The 21,791-nt window shown below is 36.7% G+C and overlaps 1 protein-coding gene across 1 annotated transcript in view; it reads left to right on the forward strand.

Annotated features, from left to right (window-relative positions):
• LOC150098900 (zinc finger protein 830) overlaps positions 1 to 21,791 on the forward strand; it is a 164,224-nt gene that overhangs the window by 29,438 nt on the left and 112,995 nt on the right. The window contains exon 3 of the mRNA XM_090404879.1: positions 2,146 to 2,257. Within this exon, the coding sequence (XP_090261005.1) occupies positions 2,146 to 2,257 (112 nt within the window). The remainder of the gene's footprint in view (positions 1 to 2,145; positions 2,258 to 21,791) is intronic.

The following is a 21,791-nucleotide window of genomic DNA, read 5'->3' on the forward strand; positions in this document are numbered from 1 at the left end:
CTAGCAAAGAAGTTCGATCTACAGGAATTCACAGTAAGAACAATCATAAAAGAAAGGTTTACAGATTTTGGAGAACATAGATTCTAACAAGGAACAAATTGTAGCCACAAGGCAAGGAATAAAAAAAATCATTGGCTTGCTATGAAGAAATTTTGCGTGACAAGAAAAAGACATGCCGTCAGACAAATCTATTAGATTTTATGAAACCGTCGACATCGAAATAACTTTCTTTTTTTTATGTACGAAAAACTACAATTATGATTATATTTCTTAAAAAATATAGGTGTTTTTGTAAACCTTTCGTCCCAATTAACTAATATTTGTATGTTTGTATATATAAATTACATGCAAAATTATAACCAGAGTTATGCGAATTCGACTTACGCGCTTTTTGTTGGTCCCACCTACCGCGTAACTTCGGGGTATGACTGTATTTCAATCATGGAACTCAACAGTAACTGGATTCAAATCATCTGATACCATTAGCAACATGTCCCCCTCCTCTCCTATCCTGTATGTCATTCCTAAAAATACTGTACCTTTTACTCAATATACCAGTTAGTATGTCTGATTCTGATAACCAGGTCTCACTAGTGCTAATCTGAGGTCCCAACATATTAAACAAGGCAACAAACTTTACCCCTTTGTTTCTAATATTCCTGGCATTCATGTATAGACATAATAAGCTACCAGCATGTTCTTTTGTATACTCGTCTGTGGTCTGCGTGACACATTTGGATAACTTGCAGAGCTCTGTAAGTTGTCCAACTTCCAATTATTAGTTTTCAAGACTCCACACATCCAAAAACTCACATCCATTTCTTCTACATGTTTCTATACGTATATAAATTTCTCTTCTTTTGCTGACTTGCACTGCTATCTTTTTCTCATTAATAATTATGTCATCTGCAGATAATAAATTATTGATTTTTGTATACCTCGAACTTTAATTCTCCTTATATTTTCCTTTATGACATCCATTGTCTATATGTATATAATTTTCTCTATTGCTAACTTGCACTGTTATCTTTTTCTGACACAAACACATCATATTCTCTTCACCTTCAAAATACTAAGTGACCTGTTTTGTTCAAGATACTTCTTATATGCACAACTCCTAATGCTATATAAATCCTAAATTCACCTAACCTTAGAATAATGTTCTCACATTGGTGGTAATGCATCAAAAATGTGGTAATGCACCTCTCTAAAAATGTCTTGTTTTGCCATTCAGAAAAGCATATTCAGATTAATTGATGAACTATCCTCCTTCCTCTTTCACAGATTTATTCCTGTCATTTTCTCATAGTTCTTCTGTTTTTATCTTATTGTAGTTATTTTCATTAGCAATGGTCTGCTAAATAGGACACCATCATTCCTCCTTTTTTTCTACATCACAAGAAGTTAATGGTTTTACTTGATTTTTTTCTGTCCAGCTTCAAACCTACTTCATTTCCTTGTCTTTTATTCTTTCTAATGTTATTTGAAGTACACTATAAAGTAACAAAAAACTTATTGTGTTTTCCAGAACATCTCCTTATGTACTCCTCCTCCCCTTTTTAAACTGAGTTTAGCTTGGGCCTCTGTGTTTATTTTGAATACCTGCATTTGTTTTAATGAATTTATTTCATAACTAAATTTTTGTTTTCATTCTGAAAGGGGAATAGCCACTTCAAGTATCCTGCAGTATGGTTTATTGCTCCTGATTTCAGTATGAATGTGACCTGCTTTCTCAAGCTATAAGGCATAAATTGGCTTAGTAGTTGAACTACTACTTATTACCAGCATGCATTAATTCTCTCAAGATTTTTAGTTTTATTTCTGTATTATTTTTTTGACCAGCATGATTACATTATATCAACTTTTTCATCTTAACCTCAAAGCTTGATAATCTTTTTTTTATTTAGATTAATGTCTGAGGTACTTGGTTTCAGTCATGTAAGATGAATATTGATTTCTCTATCATTAAAACAATGTTGTTTTTAAAATAATTATCACTTGTTATCGCAAATATTTTCACTAATGTTATATATAAACAGATTCATATGACTAAACATCAGTTCATAATGGTATGTATATATATATATAACTCAAGCTGTTTATAATGGTATCGTGTTTAACTGATCAATGTGTTTTTTTTTTCAGAGTTTAGAAATCAGGAGAAAAAAAGAAATAACTTCCAAGTCTTTAGTTGGAAATAAAAAAAGAAAAGCAGAATTGGATTCTCTTTTGGAATTACGTTCAAAATATTCTAAAGGTAAGTGCGTGTGAGTGAATGCATGCAGCGAGTGATCTCTCGGTTATCTGATCTTCAAATGAATTTACCTTGAATCGGTTAGTGTGTCAACTAGCTTCTAGTTCAGTACCATGTAACTGAACCTTCAGTTATTCAGCCCTTCATTTATCCATCCAGCAAATTGCTCTCCTGCAGTGGTTGCATAATTGAGGGATTACTATATACTGCCCAAAATTTAATTTTTTGATATACATGTATGCTTTATTATGAATGCTTTTTTTTTTCTGAACTGCATCCATAAAGGATGCAGTTCAGAAAAAGTGAAAGTATAGTGATGCATTTATCCCATAAGAATTAATATAACACAGAGAGAGAGAGAGAGAGCTGCCAGAGCTTAACAAATGCAGGCAACAACTAGAGTTCTCAAAATCAAGATCAAACATTTTGGCTTGGATGATATGATGTGGTTTTAGTTTTAATATTGAAATGCACAAGTAAAAAACTACGGTTTGGGAGGTGAACAAGATTTGGGATTGGGGGGGGGGTACACATGCATTGCTGCTCTGATAAGATGCAGACTGATAAGTAGAGAATTATAGTAGCAATTCACCTCTAGTCACAAATGATTTTTTTCAGAATTCATAATACACCATTGCATGTTGAAATATCACTCTTTCTTAACTGTCCTACCAGACACCATATGTTTACACATTCACCAAAATATGGATATGAAGCATATGATAAAGATGGGTGGCTGCACATTGTAATATGGCTAAGAAGTACAAATCATCACTTGTTACTTTCATTATAAACTCTAACGGTTCTTCATATTCAAATTAACTTTAACTGGATAAACTCATGTTTGTGGCTACATCTTGGAGCATGCTATTAAAATCAAAAAATGTATAGTTCCTTGCAGTATGCATGGTAACTATGATTTTAGAGATATGGCTCCCACTGACGAGACCTCAATAAAGTTGAAACCGGTCTGGGTAGTGACCCTTCCCTTAATGGATCGCATTATACATGTCTGCAAGGAGATGTGTTTTGCATTGTGGGAGATACTAAGACAAGTAGTGATGAGGGCTTGGTCCACCTTTACCACGAGTTGCCACAGTCCTGAAGATACTTCAGGCACAAACTTTGTTTGCTTACACTCGGATAAAGGATTAAACTAAATTTATTATACATGTATATCCAAGTTGGGTGCTTAAGGGTCAAAGCTGTATAACTGAGAGGAGACCTCCACATAGCCTTTAAAGGAATGCGGAGAACCGAAGGCTTCTGACCTAATGTCCAATCCTCACCTTCTCGTGGTGCACCCTGTTAGGTATCTACTTGGATACTGAACGAACGAGGATGGGCTGGCAATTTGGGATTTAGTCGACCAAATTGTATTCTTATTGGTTAAACCAAAATAAAAAATGATGGTACAACATGACAAAATTTCATGCCGGCTGGGGCGTTGCCCGGTTAAACAAGGCCCCCGTTGTTTTCGCCAGGGAACCAGGGTGAACAATGAAAAGTCAGCTACTGGAACAAATCTGAAAACAAACCCCAACTCAACATCACCAGAGTTAAAGATCGGTACTATCAACGTAGGAAGCCTGAATGGCAAAGAAATGGAGCTAGCTGAGGAATTAGATAAGTACCAGATCGACATAATAGGGGTGACTGAAACAAAAAAGACAAAAACTGGTGAGATCTTTCTGAGCAATAAATACAAAATGTTATATTCAGGCAATGACAATCAAGGAAAACAAGGAGTAGCCATAGTATTCAACACAAAATACGAGGCTAATCTTCTTGAATGGCAGTCAGTCTCAAGTAGAGTAATGTGGGCAAATATGAGAATGGGGAACTGGACGATGAGACTTATTTGTGCCTATGGTCCCACAGAAGGTTCTACTAAGGTAGAAGTGGAGGAATTTTTTGAGGCTTTAGAAAAAGCAACTGACACAATGAAAAATGAAAAGTTGGTCCTTGTTGGGGATCTAAATAGCAGAGTAGGAAATGATTGTCAGACATACAAAAATATTTTGGAAAAAATTTGGAGAAAAGAGCAAAGCTAATAATAATGGCAAATATCTGTTGGATTTCTGCTCAGGACATGGACTGGTTATTACTAACACCATGTTCCAACATAAAAATGTGCACAAATTCACATGGAGAGAAGAGGCTAGGAATAAGAAAAGTCTCATTAACTATGTTATTGTTGATAGTGATGTTTTCTCCCTGGTGCAGGACACCAGAGTGTACAGAGGATTTGAAATTGGAAGTGATCACTATTTAGTCTTGAGCAGGATAAAATTGAATTTCATATTGAAAAGAATAACATGTAAGAAAGTTTTAAAGCGAATAAAAGTTGAGCAGCTCTCAGATGTGAACTATAGACTAAAATACACAAAGATTATTGAAAAAAAAATGAAAGAGTTTGAGAACAGGAATCAAACCTTGGAGATTCAGTGGCAAACTCTGAAGAAAACATTGATTGATTCTGCGAGAGAGGTATGTGGTGAGGTTGTCTGTAAGGATAAAAAAATCAGAACTCCCTGGTGGACACAGGAAGTTAAAGAGGCAGTGAAGGAAAAGAAGAAAGCATATCAAAAGTTCCTGTCAAATAAGTCAGCTTGTGCTCTTAGAGAATATAGAGACAAATGCAAGATTGCTAAACACTGTATGAAACTAGCTAAACAAAAGTCATGGGAAGACTTTGGCAAGAATATAGAAAATAAATATCAAGAAGGTGGCAAAATATTCTGGAGGTTGTTGAAGAAGCTTAGGAATGGAGGAAAGAGTGCTGTAAAAGGAGTTAGAGATGATAAAGGTGACATGAAAACGGGAGAAAAAGATATCCTTGAAGTATGGAGTAATTACTTTGAAAAACTGCTAAATGAAACAAGCAGCGATGACAGCACAGTAGTAAAAAACACTGACCACACATGCAGTCAGGAATACATATCCATACTTGAAGTAGAAAAAGCCATCAAAGGCTTGAAATGTGAAAAGGCAGCAGGAGTAGATGATATTCGACTAGAAATGCTGAAGTATGGTGGTATAAGAGTCTTACAGTGGCTGCACTGCATAGTTCAGAAAGCCTGGACAGAGGGACGAATTCCTGATGATTGGAGTAGAGCTCTCATAGTACCCATATATAAAAAGGGAAATAAAACTGCATGTGAGAATTACAGAAGTATTTCCCTACTGAGTGTTCCTGGCAAGATCTATGCAAGTATACTTGAGAAACGGTTGAGAAGAATTGTGGAAGAAAAGCTTGGTGAAGAACAAGCTGGATTCAGGCCAAATAGAGGCTGTCAGGATCAGATCTTCACTTTACGACAAATAGTCAAGAAAGCATGGGAATATAACAGAGATCTGTATTTAAGTTTTGTCAATTTAGAAAAGGCATATGACTTCTCATATACCACAGACAGGCATATGAGAAGCTATTCAATACGCTGCAGTTATATGGTGTCAACGGGGCATTATATCAAGCAACTTAGTCTTTATTTGAGTTGTAAGTCAGCAGTTAGAATTGAAGGAAGTACAGGAAGATGGTTTAATGTTAAATCTGGTGTGAGACAAGGATGTACATTATCCTCTCTGTTATTCATTATCTATATGGATCACATAATGAAGGAAAGTGGTATTAAACAAGATATCAAAATTGGAGATGTTAATGTCAGCTCTTTGCTTTATGCAAATGATGTGATACTTCTAAATAAATCTGCTACAAGTCTGCAGGATTCTCTGACTAAATTGAATAGTTGTTGTAATAGATATGGTATGAAGGTCAGCAATAAAAAGACAAAGACAATGAAAATAGGCAGAATCATTGAAAATGTCAACTGTGTTGTGAATGGAGAACCAGTGGAACAAGTAAAACATTTCAGCTATTTAGGCATGATTTTTCTGAAGATGGTAAATTAAATATAGAAATAGACAACAGAATCAGCAAAGCTGGTATGGTGGGAAGTCAATTGAATAAATTCATATGGAATAAGAGAGAAATTAGTCGGAACACTAAATTAGCATTAACATATACAAGACAGTGTTTAAACCAGTTTTAACTTATGGATCTGAGAGCTGGGTCAGAAGTAAAACACTTGACCACAGACATGAGAGTCTTGAGAAAGATTAGATGCGTGAACAGATGGCATCAATGGCAATATCATATTAAAAACGAGGATATTAGGAAAGAACTTGACATTGTCAACATCGAGGAATGCATTAGCAGAGCTAATCTCAGGTGGTATGGTCACTTAAACAGAATGGGCGAGGAAAGATTAGCAAAACAAGTGTTCTCTGCCAGGTTGGCAGCAAAACGACCCAGAGGAAGACCAAGATATGGGTGGATTGATACGGTACAAAGTGCCTTAGACGATATAAATATAAGATCTGATAATGTTGGAGTCTTGACAAATAACAGACTGATTTGGAGGAAAATTGTAGATAGGAATTAATAATGAAGTAATTTTTTTCATGTAGTACTATCATATCCTGTACACCCCTTGCGGGTACATGGCAGGAATTTGATGATGATGATGTATATCCAAGTTTTAGAAAGCTAACTGTTTGATCTAAATTTTAGTTTGTTTATTGTTTAACCATAATCCCAGTTGGAAATCAATTTTTAGTTTCATGCATATATGATTTTTCATTATAGAAAACAACACATAAATCTTGGAAATTAGACCTTGGAAGTTTAAACTGTAGGACTCTGAACATTGAAACACTTCTAACTGAACTAACTGAAGAGTTAAAGCGACTAAATTAGAACATTCTTTGACTGTGTGAAGTTAGATGTAATGGTGAAGAAATTTTTCAATTAAAAAACAGAGACATACTGTATTATAGAGGCCAAGATAAGGAAAGAATCAGTGAAGTTGGATTCATGATTAACAAAAAAATTGAAGAACAACATAATAGAATTTGATAGTATATCTGATCGAATATCAAAGTAGTGTTGTTCAGATCTCAAAAAGATACACTCTTAAAATCATCCAAGTCTATGCACCAACAAGAAGTCATACTGATGAAGAAATTGAAGACTTCTATTATGATGTATTCCATCTTTACAATAAAGGAAAACATCATTTCAGAATTGTAATGGGAGACTTGAATGCTAGAATTGGTGTACAACAATCAAATGAAAACTCATTGTGTTATTTTGGATATGGCATGAGAGATGATAGAAGAGCAAGGCTAATAGAATTTACAGAAAAAGAAAAATGGAAAAACTAGTGAAATTGACTTTATCCTCAGCAATAAGAAAAACATCTTTCAGGACTGTTCTGTTATAAACATTGGAAGTGACCATCATATGGTATGCAGTGAGATTCAAATAAACTGCCAAAAAGTAAGAAGAAAAATGTTTTGAAGATCAAGACAAAACATAGATGGACACAAACTCAACATTAAAAAAGATATATTCTAACATGAACTATAAAATAGATTCAAAAATCTTATTATAGATGACAATGCTGATCCATCAGAAAGTAATGAACATTATTACCCAAAACCTTTTACAGTGCTCACTTGAAACAGCTGGTACCACAGAACAGAAGCAAGACAAAATTTCTGAAGAAACAAAAGAAATGAAATGAGCAAATAAACTACAGAATAAAATTGAACACCCTGAATTGTGCAAAACAATCAGAAAATGTATCACGTAAGAAATAAGAAAATTCAATTGTAAATTCATACAACAAACAATTAAAAACAACTGTAGTCTCAAAAAAGCCAAACAGCAATAAACAGATGGTTGCAGTCAAACTACAAGATGCGCCATAACCAGAAATAGATATGCTATAGCAAATAGAATTGCAGAATTTTACTCAATAGTATATCAGGATGATGAATTACATGAAGAAGAAGAAAACTACGAAATAACTGAAGTGCTATGGATTCTACCAGAAGAAGTTATGTGAAGCATCCAAAGCTTGCAAAATGGAAAAGCTGCAGATGAGGATGGAGTTATAGCTGAACTTCTTAAAGCAGGTGGGGAAATGATGTACAAAATTTTAGCAAAACTATTTACCTCATGTCCAAAGAAAAATTATATACCAGGAACATGGAAGAAGACTACCCTAATTCTGATACATAAAAAAAGTGAAGTAGAAGACTTAATGAACTACCAAGCTATCGGTCTACTATCGGTTGCTTACAAAGTGTTTACAAAAGTCTTGGCTCATAGGCATTGTACAACTCTAGATCTAGTACAACCAAATAAAACAAGCAGACTTTGGCTTTAGTACAATGGACCATATTCAAGTTGTACAACAGATTATCATATGGTGTAATGAATATCAGTTATCATTATGTCTTGATTTTATTGATTATGAGAAAGCCTTTGATTTAGTAAAAACTTGTGCAATACTTAAAGCATTACGAAACCAACAAGTGGAGAAGCCATATGTCAGGACCATCAAATCAGCATACACCAATGCAACAGCAGCAGTTCATTAAAATGGAAACATCTCTGCTGTGGAAATACAGAGAGGTATAAGACAGGGTGACACAATATCTCCAAAATTATTCACAGCATGCCTAGAAGAAATATTCAAACTTCTTGATTGGAAAGAGAATGGTCTGAAGATATTTAAGCTATTTATGCTTTGCAGGTGACATAGTTATCTTTACTTCAACTACACATGAATTACAGACTTGTATCCATGAACTTCAAATTGCTAGCAAAACAGCTGGCCTAAAGAAACCTAAAGAATACCCAAGTTATTTTCAATAGCTATGGCCAACCAGAAATAATAAAAGTCAATAATGATGAAATTAAACAAGTAGATCATTATATATACTTAGGACAACAGATATCGATGGAACAAAATATGGATGAAATTGAAAGACCCATGATACTTGGATGGAAAGCATTTAGAAAATTAGTCAATATTCAGAAGCCAACTACCATTATGCCTGAAGTGAAAAGTTTTTAACCAATGTATTCTTCCTATATTGACATATGGCTGTGAAACATGGACACTAAATGCAAAAGAAATTCAAAAATTAAGAACAACACAATTTGGTATGGAAAGACGTATGTTTGGTGTCTTAAGACTGAATCACAAAAGGAATATGTGGATAAGAAATCGAACCAAAGTCTCTGACATCATAGGAAGAGTGAAACATCTGAAGTGGCAATGGGCTGGGCATATTGCTCGAAGACAAGAGCAACAATGGACAAAAGAAGTACTGGATTGGATTCCAAGAGAGGAAAAACAACCACGACTCCAACTTAAACCACTGTGGATTGATGATATCATCAGATTTGCAGGAGTGACATGGGAAAGGAGAGCTAAGGACAGACAGTTTTGAAGTAATCTTGCAATGGCCTTCATCTAGCAGTGGATTATCAGTAGCTGATGATGATGAATAATTTGTAATGTTATATGCACTGCTTTAAAGTTCTCCCCCCCTCCCATTTTCCTGGAATCATTCATTACAAATTAAAATAAAGTTATGAAACAAATTATGCATTGATTAAGTGGTCTGCCTAACATGCAGCTAAAGCAGTCTTAATAATGTCATGGTTATACAGCTAGTATGAATAGGAAGAAAATAATCTTGTGCATTTTGTTTTTGGGAGGGAAAAAATGACAGAACATTGTTCATAAAATTGGTCCTGAAAATATCTCATCCCACGAAGAAAAAAAATACTGTGTATTATGCAATATTTTCTCAGTACGAAGAAGAGAATAATGCATATGTAGAAAAAAAAATAAAATACATTTACTACCAGTTTTGATACATGTTCCCAAAGTGAACTAGTATTATTGAGATATAACTTATTACAGAAATGGAAACCATCAGCAATAGCATTTAGACTATTTTTAAGATGAAAAAAAAGTTACCCCAAAACTAACATTTTTATACCATAAAGAATTTTTTATTAAATAAGAGAGAAATTAGTCAGAACACTAAATTAGCTGTATACAAGACAGTGTTCAAACCAGTTTTAACTTATGGATCTGAGAGCTGGGTCAGAAGTAAAACATGTGACCAAAGACTAGAGACCGCTGATATGAGAGCCCTGAGAAAGATTAGAGGCGTGAACAGATGGCATCAATGGCAATATCATATTAAAAACGAGGATATTAGGAAAGAACTTGACATTGTCGGCATCCAGGAATGCATTAGCAGAGCTAATCTCAGGTGGTATGGTCACTTAAACAGAATGGGCGAAGAAAGATTAGCAAAACAAGTGTTCTCTGCCAGGTTGGCAGGAAAACGACCCAGAGGAAGACCAAGATATAGGTGGATTGATACGGTGCAATGTGCCTTAGACGATATAAATATAAGATCTGATAATGATAATATTGGAGTCTTGACAAGTAACAGGCTGATTTGGAGGAAAATTGTAGATAGGAAGTTAGTAATGAGGTAAATTTTTCATTTAGTACTATCATATCCTGTACACCCCTTGAGGGTATATGTCAGGAATTTGATGATGATGATGGTGGAGAATTTTTTAAATAGGGAAAATATAACAGAACATCTATTTATAAAAATTAGAATAAATTAAACTGTTTGCTGTTCTCTAAATAACCAATGTTAGGCATGGAAGGAAAAGAAGGGAGAATAAAATACAAAGAAATGGCCCAGTTTTAGAAGCACTTACATCATCAGACCTAGCATTACCATCCTTTTATGTTTTTTTCTTGAAATGGTCAAATATTAAATTTTGGATACTGAAACATAAAATACTCCTTGTGAAAACAGTAGGAGATTAAACAGAAAAGTAGTAATCTATAATTCAGTTCTTGGTGCAGATGGGGAGTAGATGTAATTGGAATACTTTGAAGGAACATAAATTTTGAATTAATGTGCATAGGATGTTTCAGACATTTTCATCATATTTGCAGCAGTTAAGCATTGAATACTATTATTGAAATAAGCATCCCAGAAAAAATTCATCTGTTGCATTTTTAAGCTAAAAGGAAATGTCTGAGGTTCTTGTGAAATATTCATTATCATTAGTGCCCATTGGTCCAGTGCCTGTTGGTGTCTGATGCTTTTCACCATTCTTTGCCATTTCTCTTTGTCCATTGCCAGGTGACTCAAATCCTACAACCTCTCTCTCTCTCTCTCTCCACACCACTCCTTCACATCATCTATCCATTCTTGCCTTGCCCACTTCTTCTGTTTATACCATCCATTCTACCAAACATCCAAACATCAAGGTTTTGATCTTTTTACTGTTATTCATCCTGTAATTATGTCCAAAGAGCTTTAGTTTCCTTTAAATTATTTTTTGTGTTAGATTCATTGCAGTTTACTTTTCTTCACAGTTCTTCATTTGTTATCTTTTACATCCAGTTCATAGAATCTTTGTTGTCTCAGTTTTTGGGAAGGCTCACTGTGTTACTTATCCATATCCTGTCCATTTCCTATAGCTTTACTTTCAGTTTTGTTATCTGAGATCTTATCTCTTTTTTTATTGTGTGACACATGTCATGTTGCACTCTAGGTGCATGAAGTTCCTAACCTCTTTCAGCTCATGTCTGCCCATATTTGCTTTTTCATCCTCTTTTTTCTGAATATCATTGGCTTAGTTTTTTCAGTGTTCATTATCAACCCATATCGCTTTCCTTCTTCACTTAACTTCAGTACTGTTCTTTCTAGTTCTCTTCATCTTCTTCAATAATGACTGTGTCATCTGCAAATTATAATTATTTATTTTTGTGGGTATCGTGTATATTCTGCGTTAGACATATCAGGTTCCTGTCCACTCTGTAAGATTTGAGTAACTTATGGAACAGACCAAGCATATTTATCATGTTTTTTCTCAAAAGCATAATAAAGATGCTTGAAAATATGGGGTCTCCTTGTCTCATGTCCCTTGTTGTTTGGAACTAGTTTCACATCAGCCTCGGCATTAGACATATCAAATTCTTGTTCGAATACAATTTGAATGCAGCCTATACCACTCTCTCTAATCTGGATTATGGAATGCTTTCTCAAAGTCAATAAAGGAAGCATGAATGTTTTTTTATTATATAGAGCTTTCTTCACAAGTAATCTTAACATCAATTTTTGGTGCACAGTATTTCTGTGTCATCTGAATCCCGCTTGCTCGTCTTCCAGATTTTCTTCCATTAGTTTTCTTATTGTTGTGATATTTGAAAAAAAAAAGTCTCGAGTAATGCAATTTAATCGTTTGTTTAAAAAAAGCAAAACACCTCATATAAAACTTTAAGCATGATGAGAAATATATAGCCATTATTTGGAATTTTGCAAGCAAAGAAAAAGAAATTGTTCAAATTGAATTTATTTCATTATTGCTCATGATGTTTTTCATAAATATTTAACATAATTATTTTCAACACAGAAAATAATTTCTGTACCATCTTCAGTAAAATGAAGGAACCTGAATAAAATAACTTGTTCCATTGCACTGATTGGAGGAATAAAAGACTGCAGATATTTCTAACAATAAATAAATTTACTGCTAAGATTGATTTCATGTCATGTTCTAAAATAAAAATAATTTATTTTATTTTCACATGTGCAATTAATTTTTATATCTCTTTTGAACAAACAAAATAAATTCAATGCACAGCAAAATAAATTATGGAACAGACCAAAATAAATTATGGTCTGTTCCATAACTTCACTGTTATAGAACAGACCACTTCACTGTTAGGGAAGTTAATCACTCAGTACTGCAATTTTGCAGGAAGTGATTATTACATTTAAAATGTTTTTGGACAGTAGTTTTACAGATTTTAAAAGGCAAAGAGCTTTTAATAAAAGTCTTGCAACAGCACAGGTTCCAAGGGAATGGAAGGAGGGTAAAATTGTTTCACTACATAAAAGTAGTGATAAGGCTGTAGCTTTAAATTATAGGCCAGTCTGTATATCTGGAGTCATGGTAAAGGTACTGGAGAGATTGGTGAGAGGTAGGATACAGAAATGGGTTGATAACAACAGTATTCTCTGTAGTTATCAGCACGAGTTTGTTAAGGGGAGATCATGTTTCACTAACTTAATTACTATAACAAGGTGACAAATACCTTAGACAGGGGAGATGCATATACAGTGGTGTACTTGAATTTTACAAAAGCTTTTGATAGACTGCCACACTGCAAGCTGTTAAATAAATTGAAGCAGATGGGACTGGGTAACAGACTTCTGAATTGGATCAGTGACTGGCTGTCAGATAGGTATCAGAAAGTTGTATATGGAAGGTCACTAGTGGTGTACTGCAGCAGTCACTTTTGGGACCATTGTTATTCAATTTGTTTGTTAATGATATTTGAGATGGTTTAAACTAGTAATATGCAGCTGTTTGCAGATGATGCAAAACTGGGGGGGGGGGCGGGAGCAATGCAGAGTCAAGCAGATATGCTATGGTCTTACAAGAGAACTTGAATAAATTCCATGAATGGGCAAATAAGTGGAACTGTCAGTTCATTGTTGCAAAGTGTAAGGTTTGAGATTTGGTAAGCAACAATGGCACGCAAAGTATACACTTTAGGGAAACTTAAAGGAAGTAGAGGAGACGAGAGATCTAGGAGTGATGGTGGACAAGGACTTGAAATTCAAGGGCCACATTGCAAAAGTTGTGAAGACATGACATCGGATAATGTGCCGAAAGTGTAAGGAAAGTGAGGAATTGAAGTGTGTGTCAGGTTGTGAGATTGTTGTTGTAGAAGGAAGCAAGAATGTGAGAGAAAATAGTGGTGTGATAGGAAATTGCGATGTTGTACAAGATAGCAATGAGAGCGGTGATGAAAGAGAGAGTGAAAGTAGTTATACAGAGAGAGAAAATGGTTTGAATGAGGAAAAAAATGAGGAATTAGTTGTACTGAGTGAGATCTCACGGTTACACAGAGTAATACATAGGGCGAAGGCAGTTGGAGTGACTGCAAAACTCTTTCCTGAGCACCTCGGCTAACGGAAATAAGCAAGTGTATGAAAGGAAAAATAAGCGTATGATTGGGAGTGTTTCAGAAATGAAGGAAAGAGAGTTGTACGCTGACTCGTTAGTACGAGGTGTGATAGATGAGAGTTTGACTAAATCATACTTACTGGGTGCAAAAATTAAGGATGTAAGTGAGAGTATTAGAGCGCAAAAGCAGAGGGTGAAAGAAATGATAGTCGTGGTGGGAACGAATGATTTTGAAAGGAGATAAATTTGATATGAGAAAAGACTTGAAGGAATTATTAGAGGTAGCGAAAGAAAAGAGTGACAGAGTTAGGATAGTGAGTCTGTTGCCACGGTATGACAGAGAAGAGTTTAGAAGGAGGGCCATAATCACAAATGACTTTATGTGCAGGTTATGCAGATGGTGTGGTGTGGAGTTTGTGGACGTGTAGAGTGAGTTTGATGGGTGAAAGGATTTGTACAAGATGGATGGCTTGCTTTTGAATGGATTTGGTGTGCGAAGACTGGAAAAAGTGTTGCTGAATGAAGTGAAAGTGGATGTGCAAAATCAGGGAAACTAGAACTATTAAGGAGGGGGGGAGGAAAGTGGATATGCAGACATCAGTGAGGCAGTTGAGCGTAAGAATGTATATAATGTGCCCGAGCCAGTACGATGGACAAGAAATCAGAATGGGAAGTTAGTATAACGCATCAAGATTGGGGTGGGACAAATGGACCTCTGCATTTCATGTATACTAATGCCAGGAGTATTAGGAACAAGAAGGAAGAATCTTTGACCTTGGTGGGCTCTTCCTGGCCACAGGTTATTGGCATTAGTGAAACATGGCTGACAGAAGATGATATAGTTAGTGGGATAGAATGTGTATGGTATAGTGTGTTCAGGAGGGACAGAGAGAATAAAATGGGGGGAGGAGTGTTATTGATGATAGCTGATGAACTGCAGCCAAAGAGAATAGAAGTTGTATTGCAGGATAGTGAAAATAGCTCATTTGAGGCTATTTGGTGTGAGATTGAGACTAGCAGAACAAAATATACAGTTGGGTGCTGCTATAGACCAGGTGATGGAATAGATGGTGGAGATAGTATGCATAAACAAATTGATGAAATGAGTGGAAGGAGGGTAATTATTATGGGGATTTCAACTATGGTAACATTGATTGGAAGGAGGAGAGGACACGTGAGGAAGGAACTGGATTTTATTCAGTTATTAAGGGATAACTATCTGAGACAGCATGTAATGGAAAATACTAGGGGTTCGAGAGCGCTTGACCTAGTAATAGCATCTGAGAATTTGACTGTAATGAATATGACCATGTTGCCACCTACTGATGAGAGTGATCATAAGGTCTTGACCTAGGAGGTGGCTAATTGTGTGAAATTTTCGATTAAGACAGGGTATATGTGGAATTATCATGCTGGCAAGTATGACAAGCTTAGGAGATTGCTTGGTTCAGTGCCATGGCATGTAAAACTGCAAGGGCTGGATGTTGATAGTGCATGGAAAGTGTCAAGGAGATTTTGCAGGAGGTTATGGCTGACTTTATACCTAGAGTCCGAATAGTAAATCAAGTAGGAATTAAATGGATGAATAACACCATTAAGCTTGAGTTGCAAAAAAGAAACAACTGTGGAGGGAATTTAAGGAGAAAGGTGACCTGCAGGCACACGAATGGTATAAAGCACAGGCCAGAAGGGTAACAAGTGTGGTAAGAAAAGCAAAAGTGGATTATGAAAGGAAATTAGCCATGGAAGCTAAAGAGAATCCCAAACAGTTCTTTCAATATGCTGCAAGTAAAAGAAAAACAGTACATGGCAGAATGATTTTAAGGAATGCTAATGGTAGGCAGGTCACTGAATCAGTCGATATAGTGGAATTACTGAGTGAGCTCTTTGCAAGAGTATATCATCCAGGTGGTGACATTGAAGGAATGAAGGAACCATTAGTTTATACGGGAATTGTGGTGAATGGAGATGAATAGTCTATTACAGAACCTTAATATGAATACATCTGTGGAATTGGATGGTATACTAGCACAGGTCTTACATGAAGCGGCTAAAGAATTGTCAGTGCCCTTGACCATATTGTTTAATCTGAGTCTCTGGTCTGGTTTAGTCCCGAAGGGGTGGAAAGAGGGGAAAATAGTTCCACTGCATAAAGGAGGATCCAAGACTACTGTTGCAAATTACCGACCGATCAGCATATCAGGAGTCATTGTCAAGGTCTTGGAGAAAGTAGTCAAGGGAAAATACAGGAATGGATTGATGAAAATGAAATACTGTATGGGGACAGCATGGTTTTGTGAAGAGTAGATCATGCCTCAGTAACTTGCTCAGGTTTTATAACACAGAGACGGCTGAACTGGATAAGGGTAATGGGTTTACAGTGCTGCTGCTGGACCTGGCTAAGGCCTTTGACAGGATACCACATGGAATTCTAATCCATAAACTGTAACATATGGGGATGGATAGGAGGGTGGTTGATGGAGAAATATCAGAGAGTGGTTTATTCAGGAGTAGAGTCCAAAAGACGGCCCGTGACTAGTGATGTGCCGCAGGGTTCTGTTCTTGGACCACTGCTGTTTAATTTGTTCATAAACGATATAGGGAAGGATCTGAGAGGAATGGTTCATTTGTTTGCTGATGATGCAAAGTTGGGTAGGGGAATAGTGAATGCAGAAGATGTCAAAATTGTGCAGGATGATTTGGATAGATTGGAGGTCTGAGCTAAGGAGAATGGATGTCAATTTAATGTGGCAAAATGTAAGGTTATGCATTTTAGGGTGAAAAGATTAGCAGCAGTATATCACATTGGTGGAACTGTACTCCAGGAGATTGATGAGGCCAGGGACTTGGGAGTGTTGGTGGATAGGGAGTTGAAGTTTAGGGGGCACATTGCAAAAGTGGCTAAATCAGTTCATCAAATCACTTGGATGCTGAAGAACACTTTGATGAGCAGAGACAAGCAAGTTATTGTTCCTCTGTATCGAGCCTTGATATGACCCCATCTCGACTACCATGCCCAGATTTGGTCAGCTAGGTTTCTTCTTGATGGGGAGGAGGTTGAGAGGATCCAGAGATGAGTGACCAAGATGATAGTAGGTCTATGGAATGAACCTTATGAGAACAGGTTGAAGATGGGTTGGAAAAATTGGTTGATAGGCAGAAAAGGAGAGATATAATTGAGACATTCAAATTGCTGAAGGGTTTCTATAGGATTAATTCAGAGGATATTTTTGAGAACAGGACTGGTGGTGGGAGGACTAGTGGACATCCATGGAAGCTGAGCAAGAGTGTGGTTAGTAAGGGTGTTAGAGCTAGTTTTTTAATTTTAGAGTGGTAAATGAGTGGAATAAGCTGCCAGAGTCTGTTGTGGGTGCTATGACAGTGAGTGAGTTCAAGGCAATATGATAGATACTGTGTGAATGTCGAATAGTTGTGATGGACATGATTTTTATGGCCTCTCTCGGTGAGTCTAAGGACTCCTTGGAGTCGTCCTTAATAATAATAATAATGATAATAATGGCAATGATGCAGAGCACCCTGACATGCAGAAACAGAGAGGTTACGATGCCATTGTATAAAGCCTTGATCAGGCCTCATATGGATTATTGTGCACAAATTTTGTCGCCGGGATTTCATGGTAACAAGGATATGTTAGAAAGGATACAGAGAAGATTCACAAAGGTAGTTAGTGGTCTTTTGAAAGTGGAGTATGAGGACAGATTGAGAGAGTGAAGTTGCAAAGCCTCGTGAATAGAAGGAAAAGGGGGGATATGATTGAGTCATGATAAGCTAGGCAGGGGTTATTATCAGGTTGACATCAAAGAGATTTTTCATAGAATGGGAGAGGGGGTGGTAGTAGAGGAGTAAGGAGTGAGTAAAGGAGTAAGGAGCAGGTTCTTTGCATGGAGAATGTTTGGTGAGTGGATTTTGTTGTGAATGTAGACACACTGAATCAGCTTAAATCACGATTGGATGACATTTTGTGCAATAGTGTGTACCTCCCACGATTAGTCTCTGACTCCGTGGAGGTCAGATGTTAATAATAATAAAATATTTGTAATTTATGTTTGTTTTCAAAACTCATTATGAAAACTCTTAAAATGTTAAACTTTTTAAAATATATTTTATGTAATATTAATTTCAGGATGATACAATAATTGTGTACTCTACTATTTGCATTTATTGTACAAATATAATGCAGACATAATTTTCTTTGCTGTGTTTATATGTTCATTTATTCTTAAATATAGCAACATACAGGTGTCACTGTCAAAGCCACAGAATTGAAGTCTGGGTGCTCCCTGTGCAGGAGTTACGTGCCACAAGTCCTTTACCTCAGCTGCACACCCTTGTTCAGTAACTTGCCTGCACTAAATTTACCATTAAAGATAACTAAACAAATACTAGTGTCATCGCATATGTTTAAAAAAAAGATGGAAGAACATTCCAGGTTTGTTAATAACATAAAATCTGGTATACAGATAGTAGAAAGCAGTATTTCATTGTAGCAGTTGAATATAGGTGGTATGGCAACATGACATGAACTCAGTTACTTCAAGAGAGGTGTCACTGTGGGCTGTCACATTGGTGGCATGTCCATACATATTGCTGTTCATCTAGAGCATCCAAAATCAACGGTTGTTGATGTGATCAACAAATGGAGACATTCTGGCGTCACTAGTGCAGGAAAATGCCCAGGGCGGCCACCAAAAGTGACTGACAAGGACAGGAGGGTGTTAAAACATGTGGCATGCAAAAACTGGCTACAATCGGTAACACCATGGTGAGCACTAATATTGCACATAAAGAACTCCATTTACTGGGTTTCCATGGAAGAGTAGCAGCACACAAGCCAAACATCACAGCAAACAAGGCAGCTCGTGTGGCCTAGTGCAAAGAGCATGTGAACTGGACAATTGACCAGTGGAAAACGGTACTCTGGAATGATGAATCAAGGTTTGCCTGTTTCCAGTCTGATGGAAGGGCGTGGGTGGAGGCAGCCTGGTGACTGCTTGTCACCACAGTGTGTTGTACCCACAGCAAAGTTTGGTGGTGGAGAAGTAATGGGTGTGTGTGTGCGGAAGGGGGCGGTGCATTCAGCCAGTTTGGAATGAGACCACTGGTCGTTGTCCATGGTTCCATGAAGGCAGCACCTTGATATTCTAGATAATCAGGTACTGCCTTCACTGTAGAGTTTTTATGGAACGGATCCATGTTATTATCAAGACGACAATGCCCCATGCCACAAAGCTGCAGCTGTTATGAATGTATGAAGAGATGGGTGTTAAATGACTGCACTGGCCTGTGCAGAGTCCTGACCTCAATCCCATTGAACACCTTTGGAACAAATTGGGGCTGCGATTGAAGTCTAGAGCAGCACATCCTTGAACTGTTGCTGAACTCAATGCTGCTTTGATAGAAGAATGGAGACAAATTTCACCTGATGTCTGCTGCACATTGGTGGAAAGCCTCCCTGAAAGGATGCAGTAGGTGATCAAAGCCAAAGTATCAGTTATAAATTACTAAAGTGTCTGGACAGTTATTGATAGTTAGTATATGTCTTGCATGATGTCTTTGGCAGGAATGTCTGATTTTGTCAAATCAGACATTCCTGCCAAAGTTTCAGTGATAAAAAATATTGCACATATTGATTGGCTCAAGTCAAAAACTCCAGTGTAAGAAAATTATTATTATTATTATTATTTGATGCCTCCAGGGAGTCCGAGGACTCATCGAGGGAGGGCACCTGCTCTACAACTCCATCTCCATCATTCAATCACCAACTGACTGCACCAGCGCCATCTAACACCGACCACCACTGGTATTTCCACAGACAATCACAAACATCCATGCCCACTACGGGATTCGAACCCGCAGCCTTTTGGCTGGAAAGCGGATATGCTATCCACTCAGCCAATCAGGCCGGCACCTGAATTATTATCAGGTGCCAGCCTTTATCATCAAATCCAAAACAGACTTCATTAAGTGCCAAATGCAATAAGCATGTCTCCTTCTCAGTTGGCAGTTGAGCATTCTGGTTCCCCACTAAGAACTGTTGGGTATAACTTCTATCCTTCCCTCTTTCCGTCTCTCTCACACAACTTGATGTTACCGTAGTGACATTGCCCAAAGGTAATGCCAACTTTTTGGCATCAGTTTTTCCTACCAACTCTTGTATAGATGACCAAAGCAAATTACCTCCTGTAGTGCCACAAACTGTTTACCACTTGGCTCCTTTGATATTTCGCTAGAAAGACATTAGAAAAATCCTCGTTAATCTTGATAATAATAAGCCTCCTGGTCCACGTAGTAACCCTCCAGTTGTGCTAAAAACTTAGTACTCCTAAATTAACATCCCTCTTGTATCACTTCTATAAGCTGTCATTCTCATCTGGCATGCATTCAACAGTCTCTGCCTAAAAAAGGTAGATAAAAATCATCCACGAGACTATCATTGCCCTAATCTCAGTACTCTTGAAAGTGATGGAGAAGGTCAGCAACAGCCAGATTCTTCACTACTTTCTAAAGACCCATCAATTAATTACTATTCACCAATATGAATTATGCTGTTGATATTCTACAGCAGACCTCCTCACTGATTTTACCCACCTTTGGACCCAGGTTATGGAAAGATTTGGGGAAACTTATGTGGTTGATCTTGATATTTCCAAGGCAATTGATTGTGTCTGTCGTCATGGCCTCCTCAACAAACTGCCATTGTCCTCCCTCCTGCTTTTTGGATTATCAGCTTCCTGTGATCGTATTTATTTATCAGTTGTGGAGAACCCCAGAATTCTCTACTGTTACCCATGCTCTTCTTCCTATACATCAATGACCCTCTCTCTAATTTCAAATAATCATAGTTTTGCTGATTACAGTATTCTCCATTCAAACGATTTGGGCTTCGATATCTTTCATAACCACAGTTTTAAACACTGACCTACTTACCATTCTCAAGTGGGATGAAGATCACTACGAATTTCATTGCTATTAAAACGCAGCTCTATCTCTTATTATCCAGAAGAAAGATCTTATTTCACTCCCTCTTACTTTTGTTAAAGTTTTGATATACTTTCAAGATCAGTTTTTCCCCTTCTTGGGATGACTTTCACATCCAGCTCAACCTGGTATAAAGATATTACACGAATAGCCTCATCTGCCTCTAAAATACTAGATATTATTTTTCATTCAAAACATTAGTTCTCTCCTGCTCAACTCTTAACATTTTATAAGTCTAAATCAGACCAACCTTACAATATTGTTCTCATGTTGGGAATAGCACACTGAAAACCTCCCCAAGATTTCTTGATTTCGAGATTTCTTCTATATACAGATATACAGAAGAGGGAATTCTGCCTAAAACGTGCTCCTTCTTTAACACTTCCCTACTGTTATTTTCTTGTAGGCATTTGTTTCCTCATTATGCCTTTTTTTATAGGGACTTTCATGGGCATTGCTCCACCAAACTGGCTAATACTACTGTTCCTCCTTCCTCTGATGATGCAAGAACACAAATAGCTGCTGGTCAACCATATGTAGTTCAACTCCAAACATATTGAACCAACTTTATCATCTTCCTTCATTCTGTCTAGATTCTTTGAAACACCCTTCTCCATACTGTTTTTTTTCCAATGAATACAACTTTTTAAAAGG

Source organism: Typopeltis vanoorti, chromosome 15 (assembly GCF_054136105.1).
Source record: "Typopeltis vanoorti isolate ZY-2024b chromosome 15, IOZ_Tvanoo_1.0, whole genome shotgun sequence".
Lineage (NCBI taxonomy): Eukaryota > Metazoa > Arthropoda > Arachnida > Uropygi > Thelyphonidae > Typopeltis > Typopeltis vanoorti.